The 27,828-nt window shown below is 39.1% G+C and overlaps 2 protein-coding genes across 13 annotated transcripts in view; one reads left to right on the top strand and one right to left on the bottom strand.

The window, feature by feature from the left end:
- The window catches only part of SLC27A1 (solute carrier family 27 member 1), a 44,751-nt gene extending 42,100 nt beyond the window's left edge, over positions 1-2,651 (bottom strand). For 4 of the 5 annotated variants that reach the window (XM_058167497.1, XM_058167495.1, XM_058167499.1 and 1 more), the window contains exons 1-2: positions 2,512-2,651; positions 249-319 (exon numbers count right to left, since the gene is read on the bottom strand). The gene's annotated coding sequence lies outside the window, so the exon portion shown is untranslated. The remainder of the gene's footprint in view (positions 1-248; positions 320-2,511) is intronic. The other variant, XM_058167498.1, reaches the window with a different exon arrangement.
- A 76-nt stretch (positions 2,652-2,727) lies between these two features.
- NXNL1 (nucleoredoxin like 1) lies at positions 2,728-26,623 on the top strand. Of its 8 annotated transcripts, XM_058167517.1 has the most exons (6): positions 2,733-3,142; positions 9,961-10,053; positions 11,732-13,342; positions 13,705-13,862; positions 14,707-15,091; positions 24,425-26,620. In XM_058167517.1, the coding sequence occupies exons 5-6, from the start codon at positions 14,766-14,768 to the stop codon at positions 24,717-24,719; spliced, it is 621 nt and encodes a 206-aa protein (XP_058023500.1). In that variant the 5' UTR covers positions 2,733-3,142; positions 9,961-10,053; positions 11,732-13,342; positions 13,705-13,862; positions 14,707-14,765; the 3' UTR covers positions 24,720-26,620. The 8 variants fall into 8 exon arrangements, with proteins under 8 accessions (XP_058023503.1, XP_058023502.1, XP_058023500.1 ...); XM_058167516.1 differs by lacking the exon at positions 9,961-10,053; XM_058167514.1 differs by lacking the exon at positions 9,961-10,053 and having other exon boundaries at positions 2,733-5,513; positions 11,732-12,761.
- Positions 26,624-27,828: the final 1,205 nt, after the last annotated feature.

The raw sequence follows: 27,828 nt of genomic DNA, 5'->3' as shown, positions 1-27,828 counted from the left end.
CCAAAGGAAGAGAAATAGACAAGTGATCTATACAACGCCCCATAACTTACTATTATTCCCCAAAGACCATTCTTAAATTCAGCTTTGTCGCTCCATAAAAAACATCAAGGCTGAAAGCAAACAAACTTCAAATATGTAAACTTTATGGAATTTATTCTGTATATATCAAGTGCAGATAGCGGAAGTCTAAAAGATGTGTGCAATTTGCATAAAGCTATACAGTATCTGCTTTGAGAAACTTCACCCACCTTAGCTGATCTCAAAAAAAGCTGGCGATCAAGACGCAATAAAGTGTGTTCTTCAATGGCTCCTCGCTAATCTGAAAAGAAGTAACAAATGGAATAACACAGTGTTCTGCTCTAGGCGCAGAACTGAGATACCGTAATCTGAATAAAGGAGGAAAATGGATGTTCATTAATTCTGCAGAAGAACTCAGTGGACAAGGGAGTTCCATATTTAAAAAGTCAATTGCATAGATCCCTGATGATTGACATCTTCCTTGACAGCAGAGGGTGTGAAAAAAATCTGGGCCATTTAGCAAAACACACTAAACATTAGCACCTATAATGTGCAGTGACTAAAATAAAAGGTACCATTCAATTCTGCTTTGGTTAAATTTTACCTGGAGTACTGCATGTATTTGTGAAGACTGTAATTTTAAGCAGAATATTGACAAAGTGGAACATGCCCAGTGCAAAGTAACATAAATCGTCAAGTAAGTTCTTTGTGGAAAGGTTAAAGAGACTGTTCTGTGTGGAAAGTACATTTAATTTGGAAAGAAGAGAACTAGGAGACGACATATTTATCGCTAAATATCACAAGGCTGGCAAATTTATTTCTTTTCATCCACAGGATAAGATCAGAATTATTAACTTCCAATGACAAAGAAAAGTACAATATTTAGATTTTCTTTCCAAATAAGTTTTTCAGATAGTTGAACAAGCTACATAATGGGAAGTAAATTTCTTTGTTGAAAATTTAAAGGACCTTGAGAAATATGTAATTAATTACATCTACTGCATAAGATGATATATGATATTTGAGGATGGAAACATGGAGCTTCCATATTCAGAGGCAGCATTCCTATAAATAACAGATGACTGTGCCAAAGACAGCTGTTATCTTAGTACACTGCTCATAACATCTCAGAAGAATTTATTCAAACAGAATGCTAGATCAAATTAGACTGTAATTCAATAGAGTAAATTTCCTAATATTTGTAAGAAAACATTAAAGTCACTTCTATAATTATCTAGGATTTTGCTATTTTGGCCATAAGAAACAAAGATCAAATTGATGCCTATATTCCCAATTAGATAAGTTTCTTCCAGTAAAGTTTATAGCAAACAATACGGACATTCTGCTTTATTATAGGTAATAGGAGATAAGCCAAGTTGAAACAGGGCAAATTTTCCACTAAATATCTTGGAACAGTACTTGAAAGCAATGTGCTATGATACTCCGGGCAAAATCCAACAAGCACAGACATATATAAAGTTTCAGAGAGAGATATACATCTACCTGAAAAAGACTATCCATGCCAAAGTAGTGAACTGCTCTAAAAACATCAAAAACTAGATTTCTAATCCAAATCAGATAAAAATATCACCTCAGATTTCAACCGTCCACCTCCTTTGAAAGAGCACAAAGGGCAAAACAGCCTCCATAAACTTGTTATCTACTTCATCATTTTAATAAATGAATCTTGACATCTTGTGCCTCTGTCTCATTTGTGTTGCAAGCCCCTGCCTTTATTTTTGCTCATTACACATAAAATAAATTAAATCTCAGGATCCAAGGTGATCAGTTTCTTTCCCATCTCACATTCAGCAGCTGCAAAGCACGGTTCTTTCGAAACAATTTAGTATTTTTTATTCAGGATGCATTTAGGACCGTCTAAAAAAGGCAGGGCAAGACCTACTCTCCCACCACAGCAACCCAGTGAGGTCGGCTAGGCTGAAAGCGATCGGCCTCCACCGCCCCCTTCCCCGCTATAGTTTCCATAGCTTAGAGAGGGCTGGAATCTTGGGATTCCTTAGCTCCTAATGAAAACTTTCACCATCACCAGATCCCCAAAGAATCCTCAACGGATTCCTAAGGTATCCAGTTAGTCGGAGAAAAAGCAGCCTTCAGCCTCGCCTGCTTCTATGGCAACGTTACAACCACAGGGACGATATTTTACGCGCTGGTCCTTTCTTTCTGAAGGTGAAGACCGCCAGCTGACCGGACACCACAACCGCGATCGTTCTGGTGTCTTGGCCAGCGGCCCCCTCTTTTTTTTTTTTTTTTTTTGGCGCCAACCTGGGCATGAATTTCCATCCCCGCCACATGTTCCCGTTGCCACAGCAACGCTCCAATTCCCCGCTCCCCTCCCGCCGCTACGGTGCTGCGACGCTTCCAGCTTCTTTTCCATCTCGCGGCCGGCCCCCTCGCTCTCAAGGTGGCACCGCTTACTCCCGTCTCCTCTCCCTCCGTCCTCCGCCGCCAGGTTAATCCCCCTTGTTCCCGTACCTCGCTCTCTTTACAGCCTTGACCCTCGGAGACGCCAACGCCTCCGTTCCCCTTCGCCACCAGACCGCTTCTCCTCCTCCCGCTGGGACCACAAGTGCCCCTTCGAAGCTCACTGGAGGAGGGACCTCAGGCAAGGAGAGCTCCGCCTCCGATCATAGAGTTGCAGAGCGGCTGCCGCAAAAAAAAAACAAAAAAAAACACCACCCCTGTTTACAATAGAGAAGGCGAAGGGGAGAAAAACAGAAAGAGCGCCGAGGCCTCCTGGAAAAGCACGCTCGGTGACCATGGCAACAAGGCTCATCGCAATGGAGGGAGGCGTTGGCGTTCTGTCGCCGCCGCCGCCGCCGCCGCCGCCTTGAGTTTATTGCGAAGTTCCGTTTTTCTTCCCTGCGGTTTCCAACTACCGTATTCTCAGATCGCCGAGTTCCGATGTGTCCTCTGAACCTGTCGGGGTTGTTTGTTTGTTTCAGTTGCAGAACTGGATTCGAAACATCGAAAAGGGAGCCTCGTAGCGGCTTTTCGCAATTAACAAATCGCACGCGACCGATTTCATTGCGGCTCACTTTTTTTTTTTTTGTCACAACATTATATACAGGAACATATATTGAAAGGAAACGATAAGACAGCAACGGTAGGCACTTTTGTGCACTTATGCACGCCCCTTATAGTCCTCTTAGGAATGGGGTGAGGTCCATAGTAGACAGTTTTTGGTTGAAGTTTTTGGGAGTTGGAGAGGAGACCACAGAGTCTGGTAGTTTATTCCAAGCTTTAACAACTCTGTTACTGAAGTCATATTTTCTGCAATCAAGATTGAAGCGGTTGACATTAAGTTTGAATCTGTTGTTTGCTCTTGTATTATTGTGATTGAAGCTGAAGTAGTCTTTAACAGGAAGGACATTGCAATAGATGATTCTGTGTGTTAAACACAGGTCTTGTTGGAGTCGGCGGAGTTCTAAATTCTCTAATCCCAGGATTTCAAGTCTGGTGGAATAAGGTATTTTGTTGTTTACAGAGGAGTGGAGAACTCTTCTTGTAAAATATTTTTGGACACGTTCAATTGTATTAATGTCAGAGATGTGGTATGGGTTCCAGACAGATGAGCTGTATTTAAGAATGGGTCTGGCAAATGTTTTGAATGCTCTGGTTAGTAGTGTAGAGTTTTTGGAAAAGAAGCTACACAGAATTAGGTTTACAACTCTAAGAGTTGCTATATAGTTGCAGTGGGCTTTGGCACTTGGATCATTTGATATGAAAACTTCATCGGATGCGGCAGGGCGGCTAGGCTGATGTAGGGCTTGAATTGGGGTGAGGCGGAAGGGCGTGAGAGAAAGACAAGTCGGTTATGCCGATACAGGTTACATAAGTGTATTAGGATTATTAGGTTAATTATTAGGTTAATACCTTTGCGGTATTAACTGTTGTCTGATGTGTTAAAGGCCCCCCCTCCCACCAGTTGGGTTTGCTGAGTTCTGAGACTGCCTGAAGCCTTTTGATATATGTGACTTCAGCAGCCTCTTGCTCAATAGCAATGACACTTAGAGGTATACCGCTTCACAGTACATTTCAGCCCTCTCTAAAACGGTTTACAAAGTCAACATATTGCACCCAACAATCTGGGTCCTCGTTTTACTGACCTTGGAAGGATGGAAGGCTGAATCAACCTTGAGCCAGTTGGGACCGAACTCCTGGCAGTGGGGAGAGTTAGCGTGTAATACTGCATTCTAACCACTGCTTTTATAGCTGCCTGTCTCAGACAAGTGACTGAGTGGTGAACTATTCTAAAATAGGTTAAAAATGGTTTTCAGACAGTCTTTGGGTTAAAACGACAACAGTGGTGGGTTGCTCCTGGTTCTGTCCGGTTCTTGCGAACCGGTAGTAAAAGCGGCGGGAGGCTCTGCCCACCAACCCTGACGTCATATTTTGCGATCTCATGCGCAGGAGCATATGCACTCCAGTTGCAAACCGGTAGTATAAGTAAATAGAACCCACCCCTGATCCACAACTATTCAAAGTTAGGATGGTAGCTGGACTTATGACTAGTCTTCAAGGTTGTGCCCCCTCACAGTGCTCTTGTAGGCAGAATTAAGGTAAAGGTTCCCCTCGCACATACGTGCTAGTCGTTGCTGACTCTAGGGGGCGGTGCTCATCTCCGTTTCAAAGCCGAAGAGCACACGCTGTCCGAAGACGTCTCCGTGGCCATGTGGCTGGCATGACTCAATGCCAAAGGCGCATGGAATGCTGTTACCTTCCCACCAAAGGTGGTCCCTATTTTTTCTACTTGCATTTTTACGTGCTTTCAAACTGCTAGGTTGGCAGAAGCTGGGACAAGTAACGAGAGCTCATCCCATTACACGGCAGCACTAGGGATTCGAACCGCTGAGCTGCCGACCTTTCGATTGACAAGCTCAACGTCCTAGCCCCTGAGCCACCATGTCCCTTTCATAGGCAGAATTACAGAAGGGATAAAATGGATATAAAGATGTTGACACTCTAGAAAGAGTGCAGAAAAGAGCAACAAAGATGATTTGGGGACTGGAGACGAAAGCATATGGTTGTGGGAATTGGAAATGTCTAGTCCTAAGGAACAGAAGGACTTGGATGACATGATAGCAATCCTCCAATATTTGAGGGCTCTCACAGAGAGAAGGAGGTCAATCTATTCTCCAAAGCACCTGAGGGCAGCCAAGACAAGAAGTAATGAATGGAAGCTTATCAAAGAGAGATCAAACCTAAAGTTAAGGAGAGCTTTTTGGACACTGACAATTAGTGGAACAGCTTTTCTCCAGAAGTTGTGAGTGCTCCATCAACTGGAGGTTTTTAAGAAGAGATTAGACAATCACTTGTCCGAAATCGTAGCCTCCTGCTTAAGCAGGGAAGTGGACTAGAAGACCTCCAAGTTCCCTTCCAACTCTGCAATTCTGTAATATTTACTGCACAAAAGATACCACATAAATGCACAGTCATTCGTATGAAAAATATGGAAAATGAATTGTCTTTTTAAAGTAAGTTTACATATACTGTTTCATTTAAATATTTTTATTATTTATTATTCCTGGTTTTGCTTTGAATTTTCATTTGTAAAACAAAATTATAAATATATTTTTTTTAAAAAACTATTTTTATAAATCTTTTTCAAGTTTGCCCTTTATTTTTTCCAAAAAACATATGTCATTTTAACTGTAGCATGTTGTGGGAGACTAAAACACTCTGATACTAGTTTAACTTTGGTTTGAGTCCTGCTGTCAAATATATGTTCATTAATTCTTTTGAGCAACATGATCCTGTTTGTCCTATGGAGGATTCAGAAGGACATTGCTGACATAATGGCATATATCCTATTGCAGGGCACCATTATATTCTTGTGCAAGTATTTGTACTTGTAATAATGCTGATGTTGTGATAGTCAGAAAAGGTGCTACCAGACTCCTGTTTTGTTTTTTGCCACTATACTTATCTCATCCTTAAATTGTAGTTTAAGGTAAATTGACTAGCTACAGATACTCCTTATATTCAATTATTTAGCAACTTTTTGGAATTATGATGGATCCCCAAAAGTTACTTAAAACCTGATTCCAAAGTTTCAGCAGCTGCCCACCCTAGTCATGTAAATGCAGCTATTTGCAGCATCCTGTGGTCACGTGACTGATCAGTTTTTGCCAAAAACTGGTGTTTCTGCCGTTTTTTGGCAATAATGTTTCATAGAAAATAATAGGTTTGCTTAACAGCTACAGAATTCGCTTAATATCCACACATTCATTTCACAGTAGGGAAAATTTGCTTAATTATTGTTTCAAAAAAAGATTGTAAAATCAATTGTCACATGATGACCTGCTTTATGAGCATCATGACCCATTATGACCATAACAGGCAGGCTCCATTAAGGTCATAAGTTGAGGACTTTGGTTGTAAACTGCACAAAGTCATTTAGAGAGTGACTTAGACAGTGAGATGAGCAGTTGGAGCCCTGGTTAGAATGCAGTATTGCAGGCTAACTGCCTACAGTCTGGAGTTTGATTCTGACCAGCTCGAGGTTGACTCAGCCTTCCAACCTTCTGAGGTCAGTAAAATAAGGAGCCAGATTGTTGGGGGCAATATGCTAATATTGCAAACCACCCAGAGAGTGCTGTAAAGCACTATGAAGCATTATATAAGTCTAAGTGCTATTGCTATGGACAGTATCTAAATTTGAAAAATAAAATTAAGTAGAAATCAAACCCATCACTACTGCTAAAAGTTCTAGAACTGCAAATATTCTACCTAAAACTGTAGGCTTCCTGCACAATTTCCTTCATATCTACTGAGTTGGTTAGAGTTGTACTCATTTTAAGTCAAGATCCATAGGATTGCAAGTAATATCTCACTTTTTGTATGTTTTTCATCTGATTTTTGTAGTACTATTTATTTTATGATTAGATGTGCCACATGTCTAGTGCAAATTTTTATCATTACTATTTCTCTCTGTCTCTTTACTTTGTTTTGTCATTTATTGCACTCAAGGGATTGCCCATTTTTATCCATAAAGCAACATTATCAGATAGATATGGTTGAGTAATATGGATTTTTAATTAATTAATCTTAATTGATTAAGCAAACCTTTGTTTATATAATTATCATCAGTTTGGCTTATGTTTGATTATTTATCAAATATTATCATGATTATTCATACCTAGGATCCTTAAGTCTGTGCAACAATTTAAAACCAAGACATAAGATAGTTTCTCTTATGACATAGCTAAACAAACATTTTGGGCCAAGGGTCACATATGCCTGGTAGAATTTGTCAAAGGCAGATCACAGTGAAAAATAGTAAATACTGCATATGTTTCTTAAGTATGTTTCTGGTTTGTTTGTTTTTCTAAGCTTGGAAACATTATTATAGACCCATTTTACGTCCATGGGCCACAGACTGTTTTTCCTCAGTTGCCATAATACATAACCATACTACCAATACTGTGGCAACTATAATTCATTGTAATTTGAAATACTTGTGACGACCTGCACTTTGAACAAGTCTTCTAAATAAAGAATATTTTGAAGAGGCATTTATTTTCAAGAGAATGTGCATATTTCTTTGACAGCATATTTGCAGCAATATTTTCTTTACCAGAACAATTACAAAACTTTGAAAGAACACAATGTTCAGTTTATCTTTGTTTTCAGTTAGAATGCAAAGAATTGATGACATTCCAGTAACCTTTACTCTACTTCACTTCAAAAGTACTCCTAATTCCTATTAGTATTTATTGTTTCAGGATTCATGATTTCCTAGGGCAAAACGTTTCCCAGTTTTACATTATTAAATTCACAAAGAACTACACTGTCCTCTTTGTAGCCCAGGACTGTTAACAAAAAAAAGTAACTGCTAGCCATAATTTGCTGATTATGATAGCCTCCACTGTTTAATGCAATCAAGGAGTTTAAAAATAAATTCCCTCATTTTTATGTCATATTCCCAAGTACAGGGTTTTATATGACTTATACTGTAACTCTCTTGGGGCAGGGAGTTGATTTTCTATTTTTACACAGTGTATATCCTGTGTGGTGTTTTCAGTTACATTGCTCTCCAGGAGGTACCACATGACCAGTGTCATTCTATTGGGATATGTCAGGCATGGGTATCATCAACAACAACATATTACACTTGTATTTTGCCTGACTCTAAACAACTCTGGGCAGCTCACAAAAATCAAACAAGGAAATCAATAAAAGATATAAAATAAAATATGGCAAATTCAACAAAGTGAGAGGGTCTTACTTCCCCTCATCAAAGATTTGGATGAAGAGCCAAATTTTTACAACTGTTCCAAACAATAGCAAAGTGAGAGCCATCTGAATCTCAGGGGGCAGGCACTGCTAAAGAGAAGGCATGCTGCTAGGGTTTGAATACATGACTTTTGTCTATGGAGATTCTCAGTCATCCAGGTCATGGTTGTCCCAAAGGTGCTTTTTTTCAAGAGGCAACTGGACATTCTGGTTTTTCTTTGAAGGCGTTTTGCTTCTCATCCAAGAAGTTTCTTCAGCTCAGGCTTGTTGGATAAGAAGCGAAAATGTATTCAAAGAAAAACCAGAAAGTCCAGTTGCTTCTTGAAAAAGCACCTTTGGGATAATACATGACATTGTTTAATCAAAGGAACCCGGAGTATACTAACCATACCCGTTCGAATAATCAGGAAATAAGTCAAGTAACCTCAAGTAACCAGGATCTATGCCATAAAGGCTTACAGATAACAACCACAGCTTTTGGAAAGACTGTTTTAATTGTTGGTTCTCTTGTATGCCAGTCAGAATCACTTTGGAAGAGGTGGGCAGCCATCTAAATTTGATAAATAAATATTTATTAAATTAATGTAACAAAGTTTCAACAAGATGTTGAACAACTCCCCTTTTCCATAAAAAAGAAGAAAAAGGAAACTATTAATACTAACACAATTACCTTCTATTCATTTAAAAGCTATTTAGTATTTTGTTATTTCAATCTCCATTATATATATCTTTCAAAAATAATCTTTCAAATATGCTGATAATTCTACCTTCTCATCTAAGTCCATTAAGTTTAAAGTCCAATCTTCTGTAATAAACAATATCCCATCTTCCAATGTTGTAATATCAAAAATTATTCCTCAGAATACATAACATAACATAACATAACATAACATAACATAACATAACATAACATAACATAACATAACATAACATAACATAACATATTGATCATCAATTGTGTTGTAAATGTTGTACCTTGATGAACGTATCTTTTCTTTTATGTACACTGAGAGCATATGCACCAAGACAAATTCCTTGTGTGTCCAATCACACTTGGCCAATAAAAAATTCTATTCTATTCTATTCTATTCATAACATAACATAACATAACAACAGAGTTGGAACGGACCTTGGAGGCCTTCTAGTCCAAGTTCTAGCCCCTGCCCAGGCAGGAAACCCTACACCATCTCAGTCAGATGGTTATCCAACATTTTCTTAAAAATTTCCAGTGTTGGAGCATTCACAACTTCTGCAGGCAAGTCGTTCCACTTATTAATTGTTCTAACTGTCAGGAAATTTCTCCTTAGTTCTAAGTTGCTTCTTTCTTTGATCAGTTTCCACCCATTGCTTCTTGTTCTACCCTCAGATGCTTTGGAGAACAGCCCGACTCCCTCTTCTTTGTGGCAACCCCTGAGATATTGGAACACAGCTATCATGTCTCCCCTAGTCCTTCTTTTTATTAAACTAGACATACCCAGTTCCTGCAACCGTTCTTCATATGTTTTAGCCTCCAGTCCTCTAATCATCTTTGTTGCTCTTCTCTGCACTCTTTCTAGAGTCTCAACATCTTTTTTACATTGTGGCGACCAAAACTGGATGCAATATTCCAAGTGTGGCCTTACCAAGGCATTATAAAGTGGTACTAACACTTCACGTGATCTTGATTCTATCTCTCTGTTTATGCAGCCCAGAACTGTGTTGGCTTTTTTAGCAGCTGCTGCACACTGCTGGCTCATATCTAAATGGTTATCCACTAGGACTCCAAGATCCCTCTCACAGGTACTACTATTGAGCAAGGTACCACATATATGGTACCGGTGCATTTTGTTTTTTTGGCCTAAATGTAGAACCTTACTTTTTTCACTGTTGAATTTCATTTTGTTAGATAGCGCCCAATGTTCAAGTCTGTCAAGATCTTTCTGTAACTTGAGCCTATCTTCTGGAGTGTTGGCTATTCCTGCCAGCTTGGTGTCATCTGCAAATTTGATGAGTTCCCCATCTATCCCCTCGTCCAAGTCATTGATGAAGATTTTGAAGAGTACTGGGCCTAAAACAGAGCCTTGGGGTACTCCACTGCATACTTCCCTCCATGTGGATGTAGTTCCGTTGAGGACTACACGTTGAGTGCGGTTGGTCAGCCAGTTACGAATCCATCTGGTGGTGGTGCTGTCTAACCCACATTTTTCTACTTTATCTAGTAGTAGGTTATGGTCTACTTTATCAAATGCTTTACTGAAGTCCAAGTAAATTATATCGACAGCATTCCTCTGGTCTACTAATTTTGTCATTTTGTCAAAGAATGCAATATTAGTCTGGCATGATCTGTTTTTGACAAACCCATATTGGCTTTTGGTTATTACTTTGTTTGCTTCTAGGTGTTCGGTGATTCGTTGCTTGATTATCTTTTCCAGAATCTTCCCCGGTATTGAGGTCAGGCTGATAGGTCTGTAGTTTCCTGGATCTGTTTTTTTCCCTTTTTTGAAGATGGGAACTACATCAGCTCTTTTCCAGTCCTCTGGCAGCTCCCCTGTGCTCCAGGATCTTTGAAAGATATAGTTCAGTGGTTCGGAGATCACGTCTGCCAGTTCCTTCAGAACCTTGGGGTGTAAGCCATCCGGTCCTGGTGATTTGAACTCATCTAGGGTAGACGTAGGTGTTCACTTACCATTTTCTTCCCTATTTTAACTTGTGTTTCTAATCTGTTTTTTGTAGTGCTGTTTTTGATAGGTTGGATTGTTTTTTCCTTTTGTGTAAAGACAGATGCAAAATATGAGTTAAGTAGATCTGCTTTCTCCCTGTTGCTTGTCATCTTCTTGCCACTTTCTCCCAGCAATGGGCCAATTGTTTCCTTGACTTTTTTCTTGTTTTTAACATGTTGGAAGAAGCTTTTTTTGTTATTTTTTACTTTTGTCGCTAGCCTTTGTTCATTGTGAGCCTTAGCTTTCCTCACTTCATCTTTACAGGCTCGGGCTATTTGCTGATATTCTGCCTTAGTTATTTGCCCCTCTTTCCACTTATACCTTATAATCCATCATATTTATATATCCATCATACATAATAATAAACATCATCTTTCCTTATATAAATTTAACATTTACCTCATATTCTTCCCCATATTCCCCATATAATTTACAATTTATGGAAAAGGGGAGTTGAGGTTCAAGAAGAGGGATGGGATTTTATGTTAATTAGCATATTTTAGTTTATCATTGTTAGATACGATACCCTCTATTTGCTCTGGGAAGTCGGGAGGGGGAGGGGGAAAGGAGGGAGGGGAAGGGTTAGGGTTGGGGGGAGAGGGGATGTATGAGGGAAAAAATCTTGTAAAACTTTTTCAATTAAAAAAAAAAGATGTTGAACAACTCATAATAGCTAGATTCACATAAAATGCTAAGCCAAACCCATAATGTGGCATAGCACAATATTTAAACTTTGTCTTTGCCTCTTTTTATGTTAGATATGAAGAAGTTTGATGATGTCAAACTATTTAACACCACCAACAATACAACTACCCTTCAAAAAGACCTTGACTTTGTATCTGAATGGTCTAAAACTTGGCAACGCCAAATCTCAACCAGCAAATGTTCAGTCTTACATATTGGAAAAAAGAACCTAAACACTAAGTACAAGCTTGATGGACATTACCTTACAAATGACCCCCACCTTGTTAAAGACCTTGGAGTTTTCATATCAAATTATCTAAGTGCCAAATCCCACTGCAACTACATCGCAAAAAAGGCCTTAAGCGTTGTAAACCTAATCTTGCGTGCCTTCTTCTTCAAAAACACTACACTACTAACCAGAGCATATAAAACATTTGCTAGACCAATTATTGAATACAGCTCGACTGTCTGGAACCCATACCACAATTGAACGTGTCCAGAAATATTTTACAAGAAGAGTTCTCCACTCCTCTGAATACAACAAAATATTTTATGCCACCAGTCTTGAAATCCTGGGTCTAGAAAATTTAGAACTACGCCGCCTTCGACATGACCTGAGTTTAACTCATAGAATCATCTATTACAATGTCCTTCCTGTCAAAGACTACTTCAGCTTCAATTTTTAACAATATACGAGCACACAATAGATTTAAGCTTAATGTTAACCACTCCAGTCTTGATTGCAGAAAATATGACTTCAGTAACAGAGTTGTTAATGCTTGGAATAAACTTCCAGACTCTGTGGTCTCTTTCCAAAATCCCCAAAGCTTCAACCAAAAACTGTCTACTATTGACCTCACCCCATTTCTAAGAGGTCTGTAAGGGGCATGCATAAGAGCACAAGCGTGCCTACCGTTCCTGTCCTATTGTTTCCTTTCATTATATCCAATTAATATAGTTATTACATACTCATACTTATATATATGCTTATATATTGTATAGTTATTACATGCTTATGCTTATATATACTGTGTGACAAAAATAAATAAATAAATAAAAATAAAACAATATCTGCAGCACAGGTCAAAAGTTGCAAGATGGCAGGTATAGCACACAATCCAGGCCCCACCACTGTCATTGAACACATATGCAAAGGGGTAAGGATGGGAACATGATGCTGTGCCCCTCATTCTCCCCACCCCATTCCCATGGACACTTCTGAATTGCAAACACATATTGCATTATGGATCTGATATTACTTCCATCAAGGTCAATCCTACAAAATTATGCAGTTTATAATGCTGCATCATAGTAGCAGTCAGATTAAAGGGCCAACTCCCAGGTGGGCTTGCAACCTAGATACCCATTTTCTTGCTTCAGCCTATCAATTAAAATAATAATTGGACACTATTTTAGGTATCTCATATATAAAGGTAAATTGATTAGAAAGAAAAATATTTGGTTTTTTGCTTGTTTAAGCTTATCGGCTACTTCAATCACAGCTATAAATCTAGGCAACTTACATAATACATATAATTAATCTTAAACCACGCACCCCAGATTCTTCTCTCGGTTATTTTGCACAGTGGGATGGGAACATTTCCTTTTCTTTTTGATGTTCTTCTGGATTTGTTAAAATATCATTTTCTTATTATTATTAGGGATCACAAATATAAGCTGTTCATGTGAGTCTGACGGAGCTTATATTTTTTTTATTTCTTGATTTTGCAGTTGTATATGCTATTTCCTCTCTTAGCCTAATTTTATATTGCTAAAATTTAAAAAAACTGCTGTTAATGAATGCTAGTTGCTTTTTATGTAAAGGAGAAAAAAAATGTTTTAAATTGATGAATTGATTCAATTGTGCAACAAGTTGTCAGCATTAAGAATAAAAACACTAATGAAAGGTGCAATGATATGATTCATCATTGGGCCTTAATCTGTTAGCATGATAAAGAGATTTATGATAAGCAAATTCATTGGTCATATTCCTTCCAAATAGTTACTGTAAGAAGATTAAAGTACAGGCTATTTCTTCTATTAATAGGTGGGGAAGTAGATTCAGTAAGATACGTTATTAGCATCAGCCATGAATTAAAGTATGGGAACAAAATTACTGCCTTTTGGACTGTGAAGGACCTTCCCAGTGGTCTGAAGACTGAAAATAACAGCTTACTACCTTCTTGACAATGAGGTGGCTTTGAGGTGAGACAAAATCAGACTGAATTAAAACATGAATGCCTTGTTAATTTTTGCAGGTAGCAAAGGTTTCAGGTAGCAAAGCAAACAGCAAGGTTTCGTTATACCTGGCATGTTTAATATATATTCTATTTTAAGATGTAGATATTTGTTTCTCCTATTGCCGAGACCTAATGATTTTCAACAGCCTGCCTGTATACCATAGTACCAGCCAAACCATTCTCTCTAGTAGTTGCTCTCATAGAATAGCGTTTAATAGGGACATTTATAATGATTTACTTTTTCTGACCCAATCATTTTAATTATTGTTAGTACTAGGCTAGGACAGCAATAAAAAGAGACCTCCCTAGAGCTGTGCCGAGATTTGAATCTGGGTTTTAGTGCCCTTTTCATTGTACTTTCTTTTGGGATTAAAGGTTGGAGAAATGAAGCCCCTCTATCTCTTTAGCTGAACAAAAACAGCAGATTGCCAAGGTAATAGAACAAACTGCCATGTTTCTTTTTAACCGTTGAACAAGTAGAAGATTAGCAGAACAGGAGAGGTTGGGTTATTTTTTTCTTCTGTGATGCCTTGTTTCTTTCTTTCTGATGACCAGACAATTTTTTAATTTAAAAACAATGCTGCTTTCCTGTGCAGTGGGGCTGGCTGCTGTTTTTGTGTCCCCATCCCACTCCACACACAATAAAGCCTGTTGACAGTGAAAAGGCATGTCACTGATTAGTGTACACTGTCGGTTTTGGGGTTTGTCATTGTGCTTTCTGAGCCTTCAGTGCAGAAGATGGGATATACAGTTAAGATGTTAGATGGGGAAAATAATTGACAAATGTTGTCTTCCTTTTTTCTTTTCAGTGCTAATCTGGGGCAGAGCCTAAAAATGATTCTTTAAACGCTGTAGCCCCCTTGTGGCCATGGCTGCCCTTTTCTTCCACAAGAGCCTTGTTGTGAACAACACGGACAATGATGAGCTGGAGCTGGAACGGGAGCTCACCCGAACATTAGAGAACAAAGTAATGCTCCTCTATTTTGGCTCTGGTGAATGTCCACGATGCCAAGAGTTTGTGCCCATCCTGAAGGAATTTTTTGTGAAACTCACAGATGAGTTTTATATGGAGCGAGCGTCTCAACTAGTTCTCATCTATGTGTCGCTGGACAACACTGAGGAAAAGCAAGACAGGTTTCTGAAGAAAATGCCAAAGCGATGGCTGTTTTTACCTTTCCAGGATGAGTTCAAAAAGTAAGGATCTGAGAATTTAGTTAGGAAAATGCCAGAACTGAGGCTGGGCTCATAGGCATATTAAGCCACTATATGGGTTCGCTTGGCTTTGATTCAGCCTTTATAGTCTATAATCTACATTCTATACTTAGCATTATGTCAGTTGTTTGTTAGTCAACAAATTGTGATGTGACCTGATTTAAATGAATTAAGCATATTTAATGTGTGTAGTTGATTGATAACTATCTAGTCATTGTAGATATACAAGCAGCATTTGGGGATATTAGCACTCAATAGTTATCTTTTTTAAAATAAGTTTTATTAAAAGAATACAGAAACTAACACAAACCAAGACAGGATAAAGAAAACAAAGAAAAATGCAGAATGAAAAAACAAAAAGAAACAGAAAAGATATTGATTTCCTTTGCACTAAATACAAGTATAATTGCAAATGTATCTCTTACAATATAAAAAAGGTTTCTTTTTCTCTTATCTAATTTTTTCTCATCTTCAAGTCTACAAACTAACTATAAGCTATAGGTGCATTTCTTCTGTTTCATCCAAAAAGTCTACAAATGGTTTCTAGTCAAGTCATAAATATATTGTCTTTTCTCTGATCAAGAAAATTAAGGTAGCCATCTGCAAATTTATCATTTTCACCAATCATTTCTCCATTGTGGGTAATCTAGAACATTTCCACTTTTATGCATGCAATAGTCTTGTTGCATTTGTCATATATAAAAACAAGGTTTCTAGTTTCTAGTTAGCAATGGATTTTATAAAAAAAACTTTTTAAGGCTAGAACATGATGCAAATTTAAATCCTTTGAACCACTTATTTTCCATCAATTTGTTTATATGTTATCATATATTTTATCATACATTCTTTCACTTATTCTTCTCTCATATTTCTGCAAAAGTATACACACACACACACACACACACACGAACAATTATATGTTCATCCTTAGTACATAATTCTGTTTCAAAATCAATCTTACTTTGTTCAAAACTATACAATCTTTTATTAGCTTTAAAACTTCCTGATAATTGTACCTTAAGAAAACCATTGTCAAGTATATCCTTCCATTATCAAATCTTCTCGTGATTTTGTTTTGCAATCCCCTTGACATCATGGTACATCATGATGAAGTAACCATTTATATTTACTTATCATTTCTCATCTATGTTTCTTATGGTGAAAGCCACAAAGATGTTGTCGGGCACAAATTAGGTGTATATTTATTCCATACGCTAAGAATGGCCCGCCTAAGATAATGATTTTTGAAATCTACATTAATCTTAGCTTAACCAGAGATATCTATGCCACCCAAATTTCACATCATGTCCTTCTGACTCCAGTAGCCATCTTTTTTTTAAAAAAAAATACTCATTCTTCCATTCAAACTAAGCAGGCAGCAGTATATAGTCATTTCAAATCTGGTAGACCAATCCATCTCTTTCCTTTCCATATTATAGAACCTTATATTTAACTCAAGGTTTTTTCCCCCATCATACAAATTTAGCTATATCCTTAAGCCATTGTTAAAATGGTACATTAGTTATCAAAATATGTATTGTCTGAAACAAAAATAGCATTCTAGATAAAACATTCATTTTAATCATAGAAATTCTGCCCAACAGTGACAGTTGTACTTTATCCCATCTTGATGTATCTTTTCTAACTTCGTTCCATGTCTTAATATAATTATTTTGAAATGACACACAAATTATATTTGTTGCAGTTATTCCCAAGTATTTTACTTCTCAGTTTTAAAGTCTGTTTTATTCATTCACTTTGTTTGATTTTGTATCTTCATGCTTTTTGTTAACATCTTTATCTTTTGTTTATTAATCTTGAAACCTGCTAATGCCCCAAATTATTTTAATTTAATTAGAAATTAAATTCCCTTTAAAGAGTCTGACAAAACCAAAGTCAAATAATACGTATCCCCATGCTTACAAATTTTTGCTTTGTGTGGTTTTTTTTAAAAAGAAAAAGCTATGGTTCAAGGTCCAAGAGTTAGATCATCAGGATTTATTTAATTGTGGTTTGTCAAATGTCATAATGCCTGGGTTCAAATATTAATCTTAGCCAAAGTGACATCTCAGCTTAGCAATACTGTATAAACATTTAGGCATAAGACTGTGCTGAAGATTATCTAGCCCATCTTCTTGCTTACTATGCAACTGCACTGTATCGGACAAATGACTACAAATGACTGTACGCTGATGACACGCAGCTGTACTTTTCCACCCCGGGCCACCCCAACGAAGCTGTCGAAGTGCTGTCCCGGTGCTTGGAAGCCGCACAGGTCTGGATGGGGAGAAACAGACTCAAGCTCAATCCCTCCAAGACGGAGTGGCTGTGGATGCCGGCACCCCGGTACAGTCAGCTACAATTGCAGCTGACTGTTGGGGGCGAGTTATTGGCCCCAATGGAAAGGGTACGCAACTTGGGTGTTCTCCTGGACGACAGCTGTCGTTTGAAGATCACCTGGCGGCCGTCTCCAGGAGGGCCTTTTACCAAGTATGCTTTGTCCACCAGTTGTGCCCCTTCCTTGACCGGGATGCCTTATGCACGGTCACTCACGCTCTTGTCACCTCTCGTTTGGATTATTGCAATGCTCTCTACATGGGACTACCCTTGAAGTGCACCCGGAGGCTTCAGTTAGTTCAGAATGCAGCTGCGCGGGTAATAGCGGGAGCCACACGTTGCTCCCATGTAACACTACTCCTGCACAGTTTGCACTGGCTTCCTGTGGTCTTTCGGGTGCGCTTTAAGGTCTTGGCTACCACCTTTAAAGCGCTCCATGGCTTAGGGCCCGGGTACTTACGGGACCGCCTGCTGTTACCTTATGCCTCCCACCGACCCATATGCTCACACAGAGAGGGTCTTCTCAGGGTGCCATCCGCCAAGCAATGTCGGCTGGCAGCCCCCAGGGGAAGGGCCTTCTCTGTCGGAGCTCCTACCCTTTGGAATGAACTTCCCCCTGGTTTGCGCCAATTGCCTGACCTTCAGACCTTTCGCCGTGAGCTGAAAACACATTTATTTATTCAAGCGGGACTGGCTTAACAGTTTACTAAATTTTAATCAGGGTTATTTATGAATTTTAAGGGTTTTAAATTGATTGTTTTAAATTTCGGCCATTTATGAAATATGCTTGTTTTAAGTTTTTGTTTTAATTTGTATATTGTATTGTTTTATAATTTGGCTGTACACCGCCCTGAGTCCTTCGGGAGAAGGGCGGTATAAAAATCTAATAAAATAAAAATCTAATAAAATAAATAAATAAATAAACAATATTCAGCCCCCGCTGAAGGTCCTCCAGCAAAAAGAACCCACAAGAGCAGGCCAAGTCTCTACCTTATCCATCAACTTAGTTGTATAATTTGTTTTATACAACTTTATTATTTTTACAAATAACTCAAGGCAACGAACATACTCAATACTCCTTCCTCCTCCTATTTTCTCCACAACAACCACCCTACAAGATGGGTTGGGCTGAGAGAGAGAAAGAAATCACCCAGCTGGCCTTCATGCCTAAAGTACACAGGTGTCAAATTTGATTGCGTCACATGACATACTGCAATGTTTTTTGCCTTTGCGGAGCTGGAATGGGTGTGGCCTGTGCATGACACATCCAGCCTGTAGGCTGCCAGTTTGACAGGCCTGCCAAAGCAGTACTAGAACGCAAAATGTCTTGCTCTCTAGGCCAGCACTTTAACCAGTAGACCAGTGGCCCCCAATCTTTTGGGCATCAAGGACTGGTTCCATAGAGAAAGGTTTTTCTGTGGACCAGAGGGCCATGCTTTTGCATGCTGCCTGCTGTTGTGACCCAGACCCAAGTAGGTAGTAATAAACTTAGTCCATGGAAAAACAAAGTTTATTCGAACAGCTGGGAATTACTTCATTCCCAGTGTCGTTCAACTCAAAGCAAAACAAATGCCTCCCAACACAAATTCCTCAGTTATCTAACAAACCTTAGTCCAATTAGGCAAACTGCCAAAGGCTCTTCCTGGCAAACGTCCAGAAGCCACAAAAATAAAGACGTACACGAAGCAGAAGACGGAGCAGAAAACGCAGCTACAACGTTGTTTTCCAGCAAAGCTGAAACAATTATTAGCTGTTTAACCTTCATGGAAAAAATGTTTTTGATAAATTGAATGTTATAATGAAAGAAAAATAATAATTTTACATATGAATTTACATATATTTGATGGAAAGGATATGGGGTAAAGTATTTATAAGTATAGTGGTTAATACCTGTTGTGACCCAGGCCCAAGTAGGTAGTAGTAGACGCAATCAGTTCAAAAACAGGCTTTATTAGAACAGCTGAAAATTAACTCATTCTCACAGTAGTCCAAACTAAATCAAAGTAAATTCTTCATAACACAATTCTTCAGTCTTATCACCAACCTTGGTGATAAACTGCCAAAGGCTTTTCTTGGCAAAAGTTCAAAAGCAGACGACACCGACAAGAAATAAATGCAGCAAGACAAGGAGCAAGGCTATCAATGTTTTCCGGCAAAGAGCCCAAACACCATTGCTGGTCTGTTTTAAGCCTTATGGGAGGGGCCAATCATCTCGTGGCCCTACTCCCGAATTGTCCTCTCTGCTTGAGCTGTTCTTGCCTTCTGGCAGCTCTTCTCATGCGTGCATTAGGAACAGGCTCCTCCTGTTCCTCTAACTCACTACTATCAGTCTCTAGAGGCTCTGGAGTCCGCACCTCACTTCCCAATGGCCCTGGCCCCACCTCAGCCTCATGGCTGTCCGACTCCGTTGCCAGCTCCATAGGCTGCTGACAGACCACAGCACCTGCATCCCACAGATGGGGCTTCATCAGTTGTTGGCATGCCAGAAAGCAGTGCTGGTCCATGAACTGGGAGGTTGGGACCGCTGCACTACAACCACTGGCTCTCAATTTCTGGAAAGAAGTTACTAAAGCTATTTTAAAAGTCAGGTTGTACATTAAAAGCATGAAAGCAATATTTAGCATCATCAAACAAATATAAGCTACAAGCATACAGAATTAAACAACTTTCTAAAAAATATTAAGGAAAGCTAAATTGATACTAATACTCTCCAGTTCTTATTTAGTTAGTTAAGTACAGGTAGTCAACTTACAATCATTCATTTAGTGACCATTCAAGGTTACAACAGCACTGAAAAAAAGTGACATGACCAGTTTTCACACATATGGCCATTGCAGCATCTTCATGATCCCATGATTAAAATTTGGGCACTTGGCAACTGGCATGTATTTATGACAGTTGCACTGTCGCGGGGGTCATATGATCATCATTTATAATCTCCCCAGCCAGATTCCGACAAGCAATTCAATGGGGAAGCTAGATTTGCTTAATGACCACATGATTCACTTAACAAGTGTTTCACTTAATAACTGTAGCCAAAAAAAGGTCATAAAATGGTATAAAGTCACTTAACAACTGTCTTGCTTAGCAATGGAAATTTTAGGCTCAATTATGGTCATAAGTCAAGGACTATCTGTATACAATATTTATATTGCCACCAGTGTCACATAGACTTGACTCCAGGTGATATACAAACATGCTAATAGTTCAAAACTACGTAATAGTTTTATGTAACAGTTACATAATAAAAATAATCAAACATAATAAAAATATACTAAAACAATCAAACATTAATAAAAACATTAAAATTCCAATGCTTACAGGCAAACAACAACCCTATGGGATAAAAAAAATGTTTTAGGGGCCTTCTGAAAGGTTAACAGAAGTGGGACTAACCTCACCTCTCGTTATATTATTCCTCGGAAGGGGGGGATAATGTTCCAGAGGGCATTCTGTGCCAACTGAAGCTTTTAGATGTTCTTCAAAGCCAGCCCCATGTCAAGCACATTACAGTTATCCATTCTAGAGCTGACCAGAGCATGAGTGATAGTGAGTACAGCCTAACAATCCACAAAAGGGTAGCAACTGGCACATAACACGAAGCTGTGCAAAAGCCCTCTTAACCATGACTACCACCTACTCTTCAAACAGAAGTGATATGTCTAGGATACCCAGATTGGAGGGTCTGTCTGTGATAGTGCTACCATATCCAATATCCAAAGGGATAAAACTCCAGAACCAGAAGATGTGTATGTTCTTCAATATACATCATCAAAGGGTGTTCAGAGGAGGAAGAGGAGAAGGCACAGTCAGTGAAGTACCCTAACTGATTCCAGATCTTGAGACTCTAATAATAAAATACCGTATGCTGAGATTCACTTGAAATTGACATCCCACTCTGCTGGTTCTATGGAAATGATGTTGTTTATTCCTGAACATTTATCTGAGCTGAGTTTAATTCAGTGATACTCAAGAGAATGATCATGGCCCTGGGACTATGAGCGCTATTACCTGTCTATTAGACGCAAATCTTTCCTGATTGGTTAAGTCTTCCCAAGAGATCACAAGCAGTTGGGCCCAAATAATTTTGAATGCTTTCTTGTGGGAGAGGGAGAGTCCACCTGTCTTTGGTGGTTCTCCTTCTTGTGAGGATGGTTCCAGTTGTTGGGTCCGTGGGAGGTTTTTGCTTCATAGTGTGCCACAGAGCTCTTTCCTCCTCCTATTTAACATGAAAACTAATATTAGGTCATCTTTCAGTACAAGGTTAGAAAAATTGAGCTTTATCTCTGCTCTGGGCTTCCAAATGATGTTGCAAGGTGTTTTTTCAGAACTTGGAGGCTGTGTGGGCCTGGATTGGGAAGAACCAGGCTCAGCTGAACCCTGACAAGACTCTATGGCTGTGGGTTTTAGGGTCCTAAGTATTTTGTGATTTTTATCATTAATTCTGAATGAGGTAACACTACCCCAGGCACGGTTGGTACATAATCAGTAAGTTGTCCTAGATTCATAACTCCTGCCTGAGGTGCAGGTGGTGGCATTATGTAGGACGCCTTTGCACAATTATATCTTGTGAGTCAATTGTACCCATTCCTAAACTGGAAGCCACTGCTCATGGTAACTCATGCCTTGTTCATCTTCCAAGTGAACTATTGTAATATGCTCTACATGGGGCTATCATTGAAGAGCATTTGTAAATTTCAGTTGATCCAGAATGCAATGTTACTTGCAGTATTGGGCACAGCATAACATTGCTGCTACATGAGCTGCACTGGTTTCCATTGGGCTTCTGGGTACAATTAAAAGTTGTCACCTTTAAGCTCTGCTTGGAATGGGACCAGATTACTTGCAAGACCACCTATCCTTGATGGTTTCTGATCATCCTATTAGATCAAGCAGACTGGGCATACTCTGGATGCCATCAACGGAGCAGAGCAACCTAGTGCACCACATGAAGTGTGCCAACTTTGTCATGGTGCCCATCTTGTGGAACAGACTCCCTTTCCTTAAATATAGATAGCCGTGACCCTGCTGGCTTTCCAGAAGCTTTCCAGAAGTGGATCTTCCCCCAGGCACAGGGGTGGGGAAGTTTGTGGAGTTCTGTTGTGGATGTTGTTTATCTGAAGAGCTGATATGGTGCTTTTTAGGGGCTTCAACAGTTCAACCCAATTTGTTTATTGGACCTGTATCAGTGGTGGGTTTCAAAAAATTTTACTACTGGTTCTGTGGGTGTGGCTTGGTGGGCGTGGCAGGGGAAGTATACTGTAAAATCTCCATTCCCATCCCAGGGGAAGGATACTGTAAAATCTCCATTCCCTCCCTACTCCAGGGGAAGGATACTGTAAAAGCTCCATTCCCACCCCACTCCAGGGGAAGTTTACTGCAAAATCCCCATTTCCTCCCAATCAGCTGGGACTTGGGAGGCAGAGAATACATGGGGGCGGGGCCAGTCAGAATTTTTACTACTGGTTCTCTGAACTACTCAAAATTTCTGCTACCAGTTCTCCAGAACTGGTCAGAACCTGCTGAAACCCACCTCTGATCTGTATGATTGTATTTTATATCTGTTTGCCATGTAAAGTTCCATAAGTAGGTAGATAGAGATAAGCTCAGAGATGTTGGTGAAGAAGCTTATTAAGCAAACTTCAGAAGCAACCCTATTCTGGATCCTGGCAATAATGACACGTAAGGACGGGGTGTCAACTCTCTCTAGCTGCTGCTCCTTTGTTACACAACATTGCTAATCAAGAGCTTCATGCTGGATCTCTCCAACTGCTAATCTGAATGTTTTCTTTTCACTCTCTTACTAAAGCAGGATTTAATCCATACAACAGGGATAGTAGGAACAGACAACCTAATGCTGAAAAAAGGATCTCTGTGCTGAGTTATCCTGGTCATAATATAGTAATAGCATATTTTGCATTTCCCTGTCTCTTCTCTATATTGTTGCTGGAAGCAGGAAGATTAATTACATGATGTAAAATATCCAACCTGTTATTGGGGAAAGGGAAAGAAGTTTACAGATAAATGCTTTAGGGAAGGATCCAAGGGTGAGCTGGACCCCTATCCATGCTAAATTTGGAGAGATTATCAGAGTGCGTTGTTAAAAATACAGTCTGGTAAATGTAACTTTGAGACATTGGAAGATGGCAAGGAAAATGTGAAGAGACCTAAAGAAGGTCCTACTCACAGCAGACTGGGGGTATTAATCATTTCTATCTCTCTAAATTCATTTATTTTCAGAACAGCAAAAAAAAAAAAAGATGTTAGACTTCTAATAAAGACTTTCCTTGCCACCCCCACTTTTGCCGGGGGAAAACCTCTTCTTAATAAATTGACAACACATGTTTGGGACTTGTATATATTGATGATAATGTCCAAGCGTTGCATCCTAGTATAACTATACAAACAAATTAACAATTGTAAAAAAAAAACTAAAACAGTTTTAAGTCCGTGATACCTCTTTCAGCTTTCCTCCTATGACAGTGATGGCTCACCTTTTTGCCGTTGCGTGCCAAAAGCGGGGGGAGTGCAGAGGGGTTGCGCTCGTGTGTGCCCATACCCATAATTTAATGCATCCCGCACGCCCATGTATACACGAACAACTCCCCTGCACGACCCTCACTTTTGGCATGTGATGGTACAGTGGGCCCGGTAGGTCCATTTTTCGCCCTCCTCAGGCTCCAGAGCCTTTCTAGGAGCCTGGGGTGGGTAAAAACGGCCTACCCCATCCCTCCAGAGGCCCCCTGGCCCTGTTTCCTGACTTCCGGAAGGCCTGAAAATCAGCTGGCCGGCACGCACATGCGCACCGGAGCTGAGCTAGGGCAACACTCGCGTGCCCACCAATATGACCCCATGTGCCACCTGTGGCACCCGTGCCATAGGTTTGCCATCATGGTCCTATGAAAACCCCAATATGTTCTTTCCATGTTCCAGCTCAGAACGTTTGAAACCTATTCTTTCTTTCTGCAACATTCCTAGGGAGCTGACATTAAGATTTTCAGTGACCCATCCCCCTGTGGTGGTAGTTTTGAAACCAAATGGTGAAGTCATTGCCCCCAATGCTGTGGAAGAAATCAAAGAGCAAGGCACAAATTGCTTCAAGAACTGGCAAGAGGCAGCTGATTTGGTGGACAGGAACTTCCTTTTATCTCAGGACTCTGAGGATGTGACCCTGAGAAGTATCACTGATCCCATTCGGCGGTTCAAGTACAAACTGGTTAAGAACAAAAGAAAAACAAGAAGCAAAGGTGGTGATAAGGATGAAGTCTTCTGATGAGATGTTTCTTCTTGGAACTTCAGGTTGGTGAATGTGAGGGTTTGAGAACCTATGAACATTAAATATCTACAACCACACTGTGGTTGGACACAGAAATTGTTAATTGCAAATGTATTTCGAGATTTGAAAATCTAAAATATTTTTTTTCTAAAAGAAATTAAAACTTGCAGCTATGAAATTATTAGTTATCTATATAGTGTTTATCGTAATTGGAACCTGGAATGAACGTATGTCATAATGCATTCAAGGTACTTAAAAGGGCTGTGAACACTTTATAAATAATTCGGAAGAGCTTCAGACCTCAAAACCACACAATCTCTCTCTTTTTTCAGACTTTCTGATGAGCCTGGGGGGAAAAAAATCTTGTCTATTTGAAAGGGTGAAATGATTAAAGACACGGTGACCCTTAAAGAAGCAACAACTTTTTATTTTTATGCTTTAGGGCTTAGGCAGAAGTCTGAAATGAGTAGATGTTTCAATGAACAGCAGAAGTGCTGTGCTTGCACTCACCTCAGATCTAAATAACTTCTTCCAAATACACTGATTTTACAAGCATGCCTAGCTCTAGGAAACAATGGGGGCTGCACTGAGCTTTCTTTCCTGGAATAACAACAGAAACCACGGAAGATAAAAGTGAAAATATCTTTGTTTGCATACTTTATCATAAAACACTTTCCGAGCAGATCTCCTTTCTGAGGTGGAGGGGGACCCTTTGTCACCAACTCTCAGCATTTCTTTTGATTTTCTGGCATCAAACTTTATCCCCTTGCCATGGTCAGAGTTCCTCAGGTTATATTCTTCCTAGTAATCAGTTCTTCTTGGGCAAGCTGCCACCAATTGTTTTAGCAGGAGAAAAAGTTTTTCTTCCTGGCTGAACCAGGAAGTCTCTGTCTGTTTTAAGTCTCAGGTTTGAAGTGACTCTAAATTCTAATTGCTTGGCTTGCTGCTTAAGGGACTAGCCCTGCAATGGGCAGTATAGTCAAGTATATAAAGATGGTTTTTTTAAAAAAATAAATCCAAATAAACGAAGTCTTATTGATGATCTAATACCATCCCTTCTCTACAGTCTTTTTAGCTTTTTTTTTAATAGGAGGACTTTCCCACTTTTTCTTTCAGTCACTCATTGGTCACTCTCAACTTGCAAATAACTCTTTCTCCTAACTGCAAACATCCTTTTTTAGGAACCTGATGAAGGCAGGACATTTTAATTCTATAGTACCATCACCCATAGCATAGCAATGCTATATTTCAATCAATGAAAAGCTAATTCTTGTTTTTAGAGACTGACTGTACATTTTACTTTATCTGAAAATAGAAACTATTGAGAAGCCAGGGTAGACAGAATTTGGATTGGAGAAGTAAAAATAGTACATTGTTTGTTAAGCAGAAAAAAGAAACATAGATAATATTACTTTTGTGACCTATGGAATAATGAGTGAGAATTGTTATTTCAAAGAAATTTAATAAACAGCATTTGACACATACCACATATTTTTATCAGATTCCTTTGAGAACATATAACCAATCCTTTGAGAATTAATTATAATCACCCTGTTGTAGGAAATTTGGGTTTGTCCTCTTGCTATATTTTGATCTGAGATTCATAGTACTGCTAAACTAATAATTTTCTCTAGCTGTTTTCCTAATAATTGAGATCCATTGAAGTATCAAGATTATGGATAATACATCATCATTATGAAAACCTATAAACATCGTTTTGTCTAACTTGCTGCAGTGATTATTTCTAATTAGTATGGGTCCTGTTGTTTTCTGCAATGTGAGTGTATAGTAACCCTGTTGTTTAATTAAATAGAATTTAAAAACGGAATGTTGCCTAATTTCTTGTAGTTCTTTCTATCGTGATATATTTTCATGCAATTGTCAAAATGTTTTCTTTCTTAGACCTAATACAGTATTATTTCATGTGTTCTTAAATATTATCTTCCTAACTTAAATCATGTGTTACTGAAACAATCTAAAATCTGTTGAAATTGATGCTAGGTTCCTCTTTTTTTTTTAATTTAATACTGTGAAGAAAGGAAAAAAAACTTTACCTGTTGGTTTTTCCATCTGTTCCAAGAGCAAGAACAAGCTAGGCTTTTTAATTTTGTTTTTATCTTTTCCCAGGCTAGTTAAGAACCTTTTTGTTTTCTTTTTTGATAAAAATATTTTTGTTCTTGGTTGGATTATTTACAAATGAAAGAGTTCTGTTCCTGAATTTGAATAGCATCTTAATCTTAGCACATATGGCACTGTGTTTAGCTTTAGAAAGCTGTAATCTGGATTTAACTTCGAACAATGAATTGACCATGTGCTCTTAGCCCAGCTCCCATTCTCTAAGAAATCTCAACCCCAACCAGCATATGATATGTTGGTGTTGGTGATCACCTTTAAAGCTCTCCATGGCATGGGACCAGGTTACTTACAGGACCGCCTACTGCCGCCAATAGCCTCCCATCGACCTGTGCGCTCCCACAGGGAGGGTCTCCTTGGGGTGCCATCAGCTAAACAATGTCGGCTGGCGGCCCCCAGGGGAAGAGCCTTCTCTGTGGGGGCACCTACCCTATGGAACGAACTACCTCTGGGGCTACGCCTTCTTCCCGACCTCCGGGCCTTTAAGTGCGAGCTCAAGACTTTTTTGTTTCACCGAGCAGGGTTGGCCTAAGGGTAATTTTTAATGGGTGGTTTTATTACTTATTATTTTAATATTTGGCCTATAGATTCAGATTTTTAAATTTCAAATATTGTGTTTTAATTTTTGTATATGTCTTTTTAACTTGGCTGTAAACCGCCCTGAGTCTTCGGAGAAGGGCGGTATAGAAATGTAAATAATAAATAAATAAATAAATAATAAATATCCAGGATCTACTTTACAGAGAGGATACAACATTATAATTAAAGATGCAGAATTTTAATATTGGAAAACAGATGGCTTTTAGTTGAAAAAGCTTCTCTACCTCAGTATATATTGTTTTAATCTTGCAACAGCCCTGCAAGGTAGGGACAGGTAATCTTGTTTGTTTTGAGGGCCATGTCAGCTGTCAAATCAGGCCACAAAATGTGTGCAGTTTCAGATAATACACATGCACAAATATTCACTGTATGT

This window comes from Ahaetulla prasina, chromosome 2 (assembly GCF_028640845.1).
Source record: "Ahaetulla prasina isolate Xishuangbanna chromosome 2, ASM2864084v1, whole genome shotgun sequence".
Lineage (NCBI taxonomy): Eukaryota > Metazoa > Chordata > Lepidosauria > Squamata > Colubridae > Ahaetulla > Ahaetulla prasina.
This window is presented reverse-complemented; position numbering and strand designations above follow the sequence as displayed.

What these genes read in the sequence shown, in the direction of transcription:
- NXNL1 (XM_058167520.1), top strand. Translation starts at nt 14,766, where the DNA reads ATGGCTGCCCTTTTCTTCCACAAGAGCCTTGTTGTGAACAACACGGAC. An exon ending in TTCCAGGATGAGTTCAAAAA is followed by an intron (nt 15,092 to 24,424) that starts GTAAGGATCTGA and finishes CAACATTCCTAG; the next exon opens with GGAGCTGACATTAAGATTTT.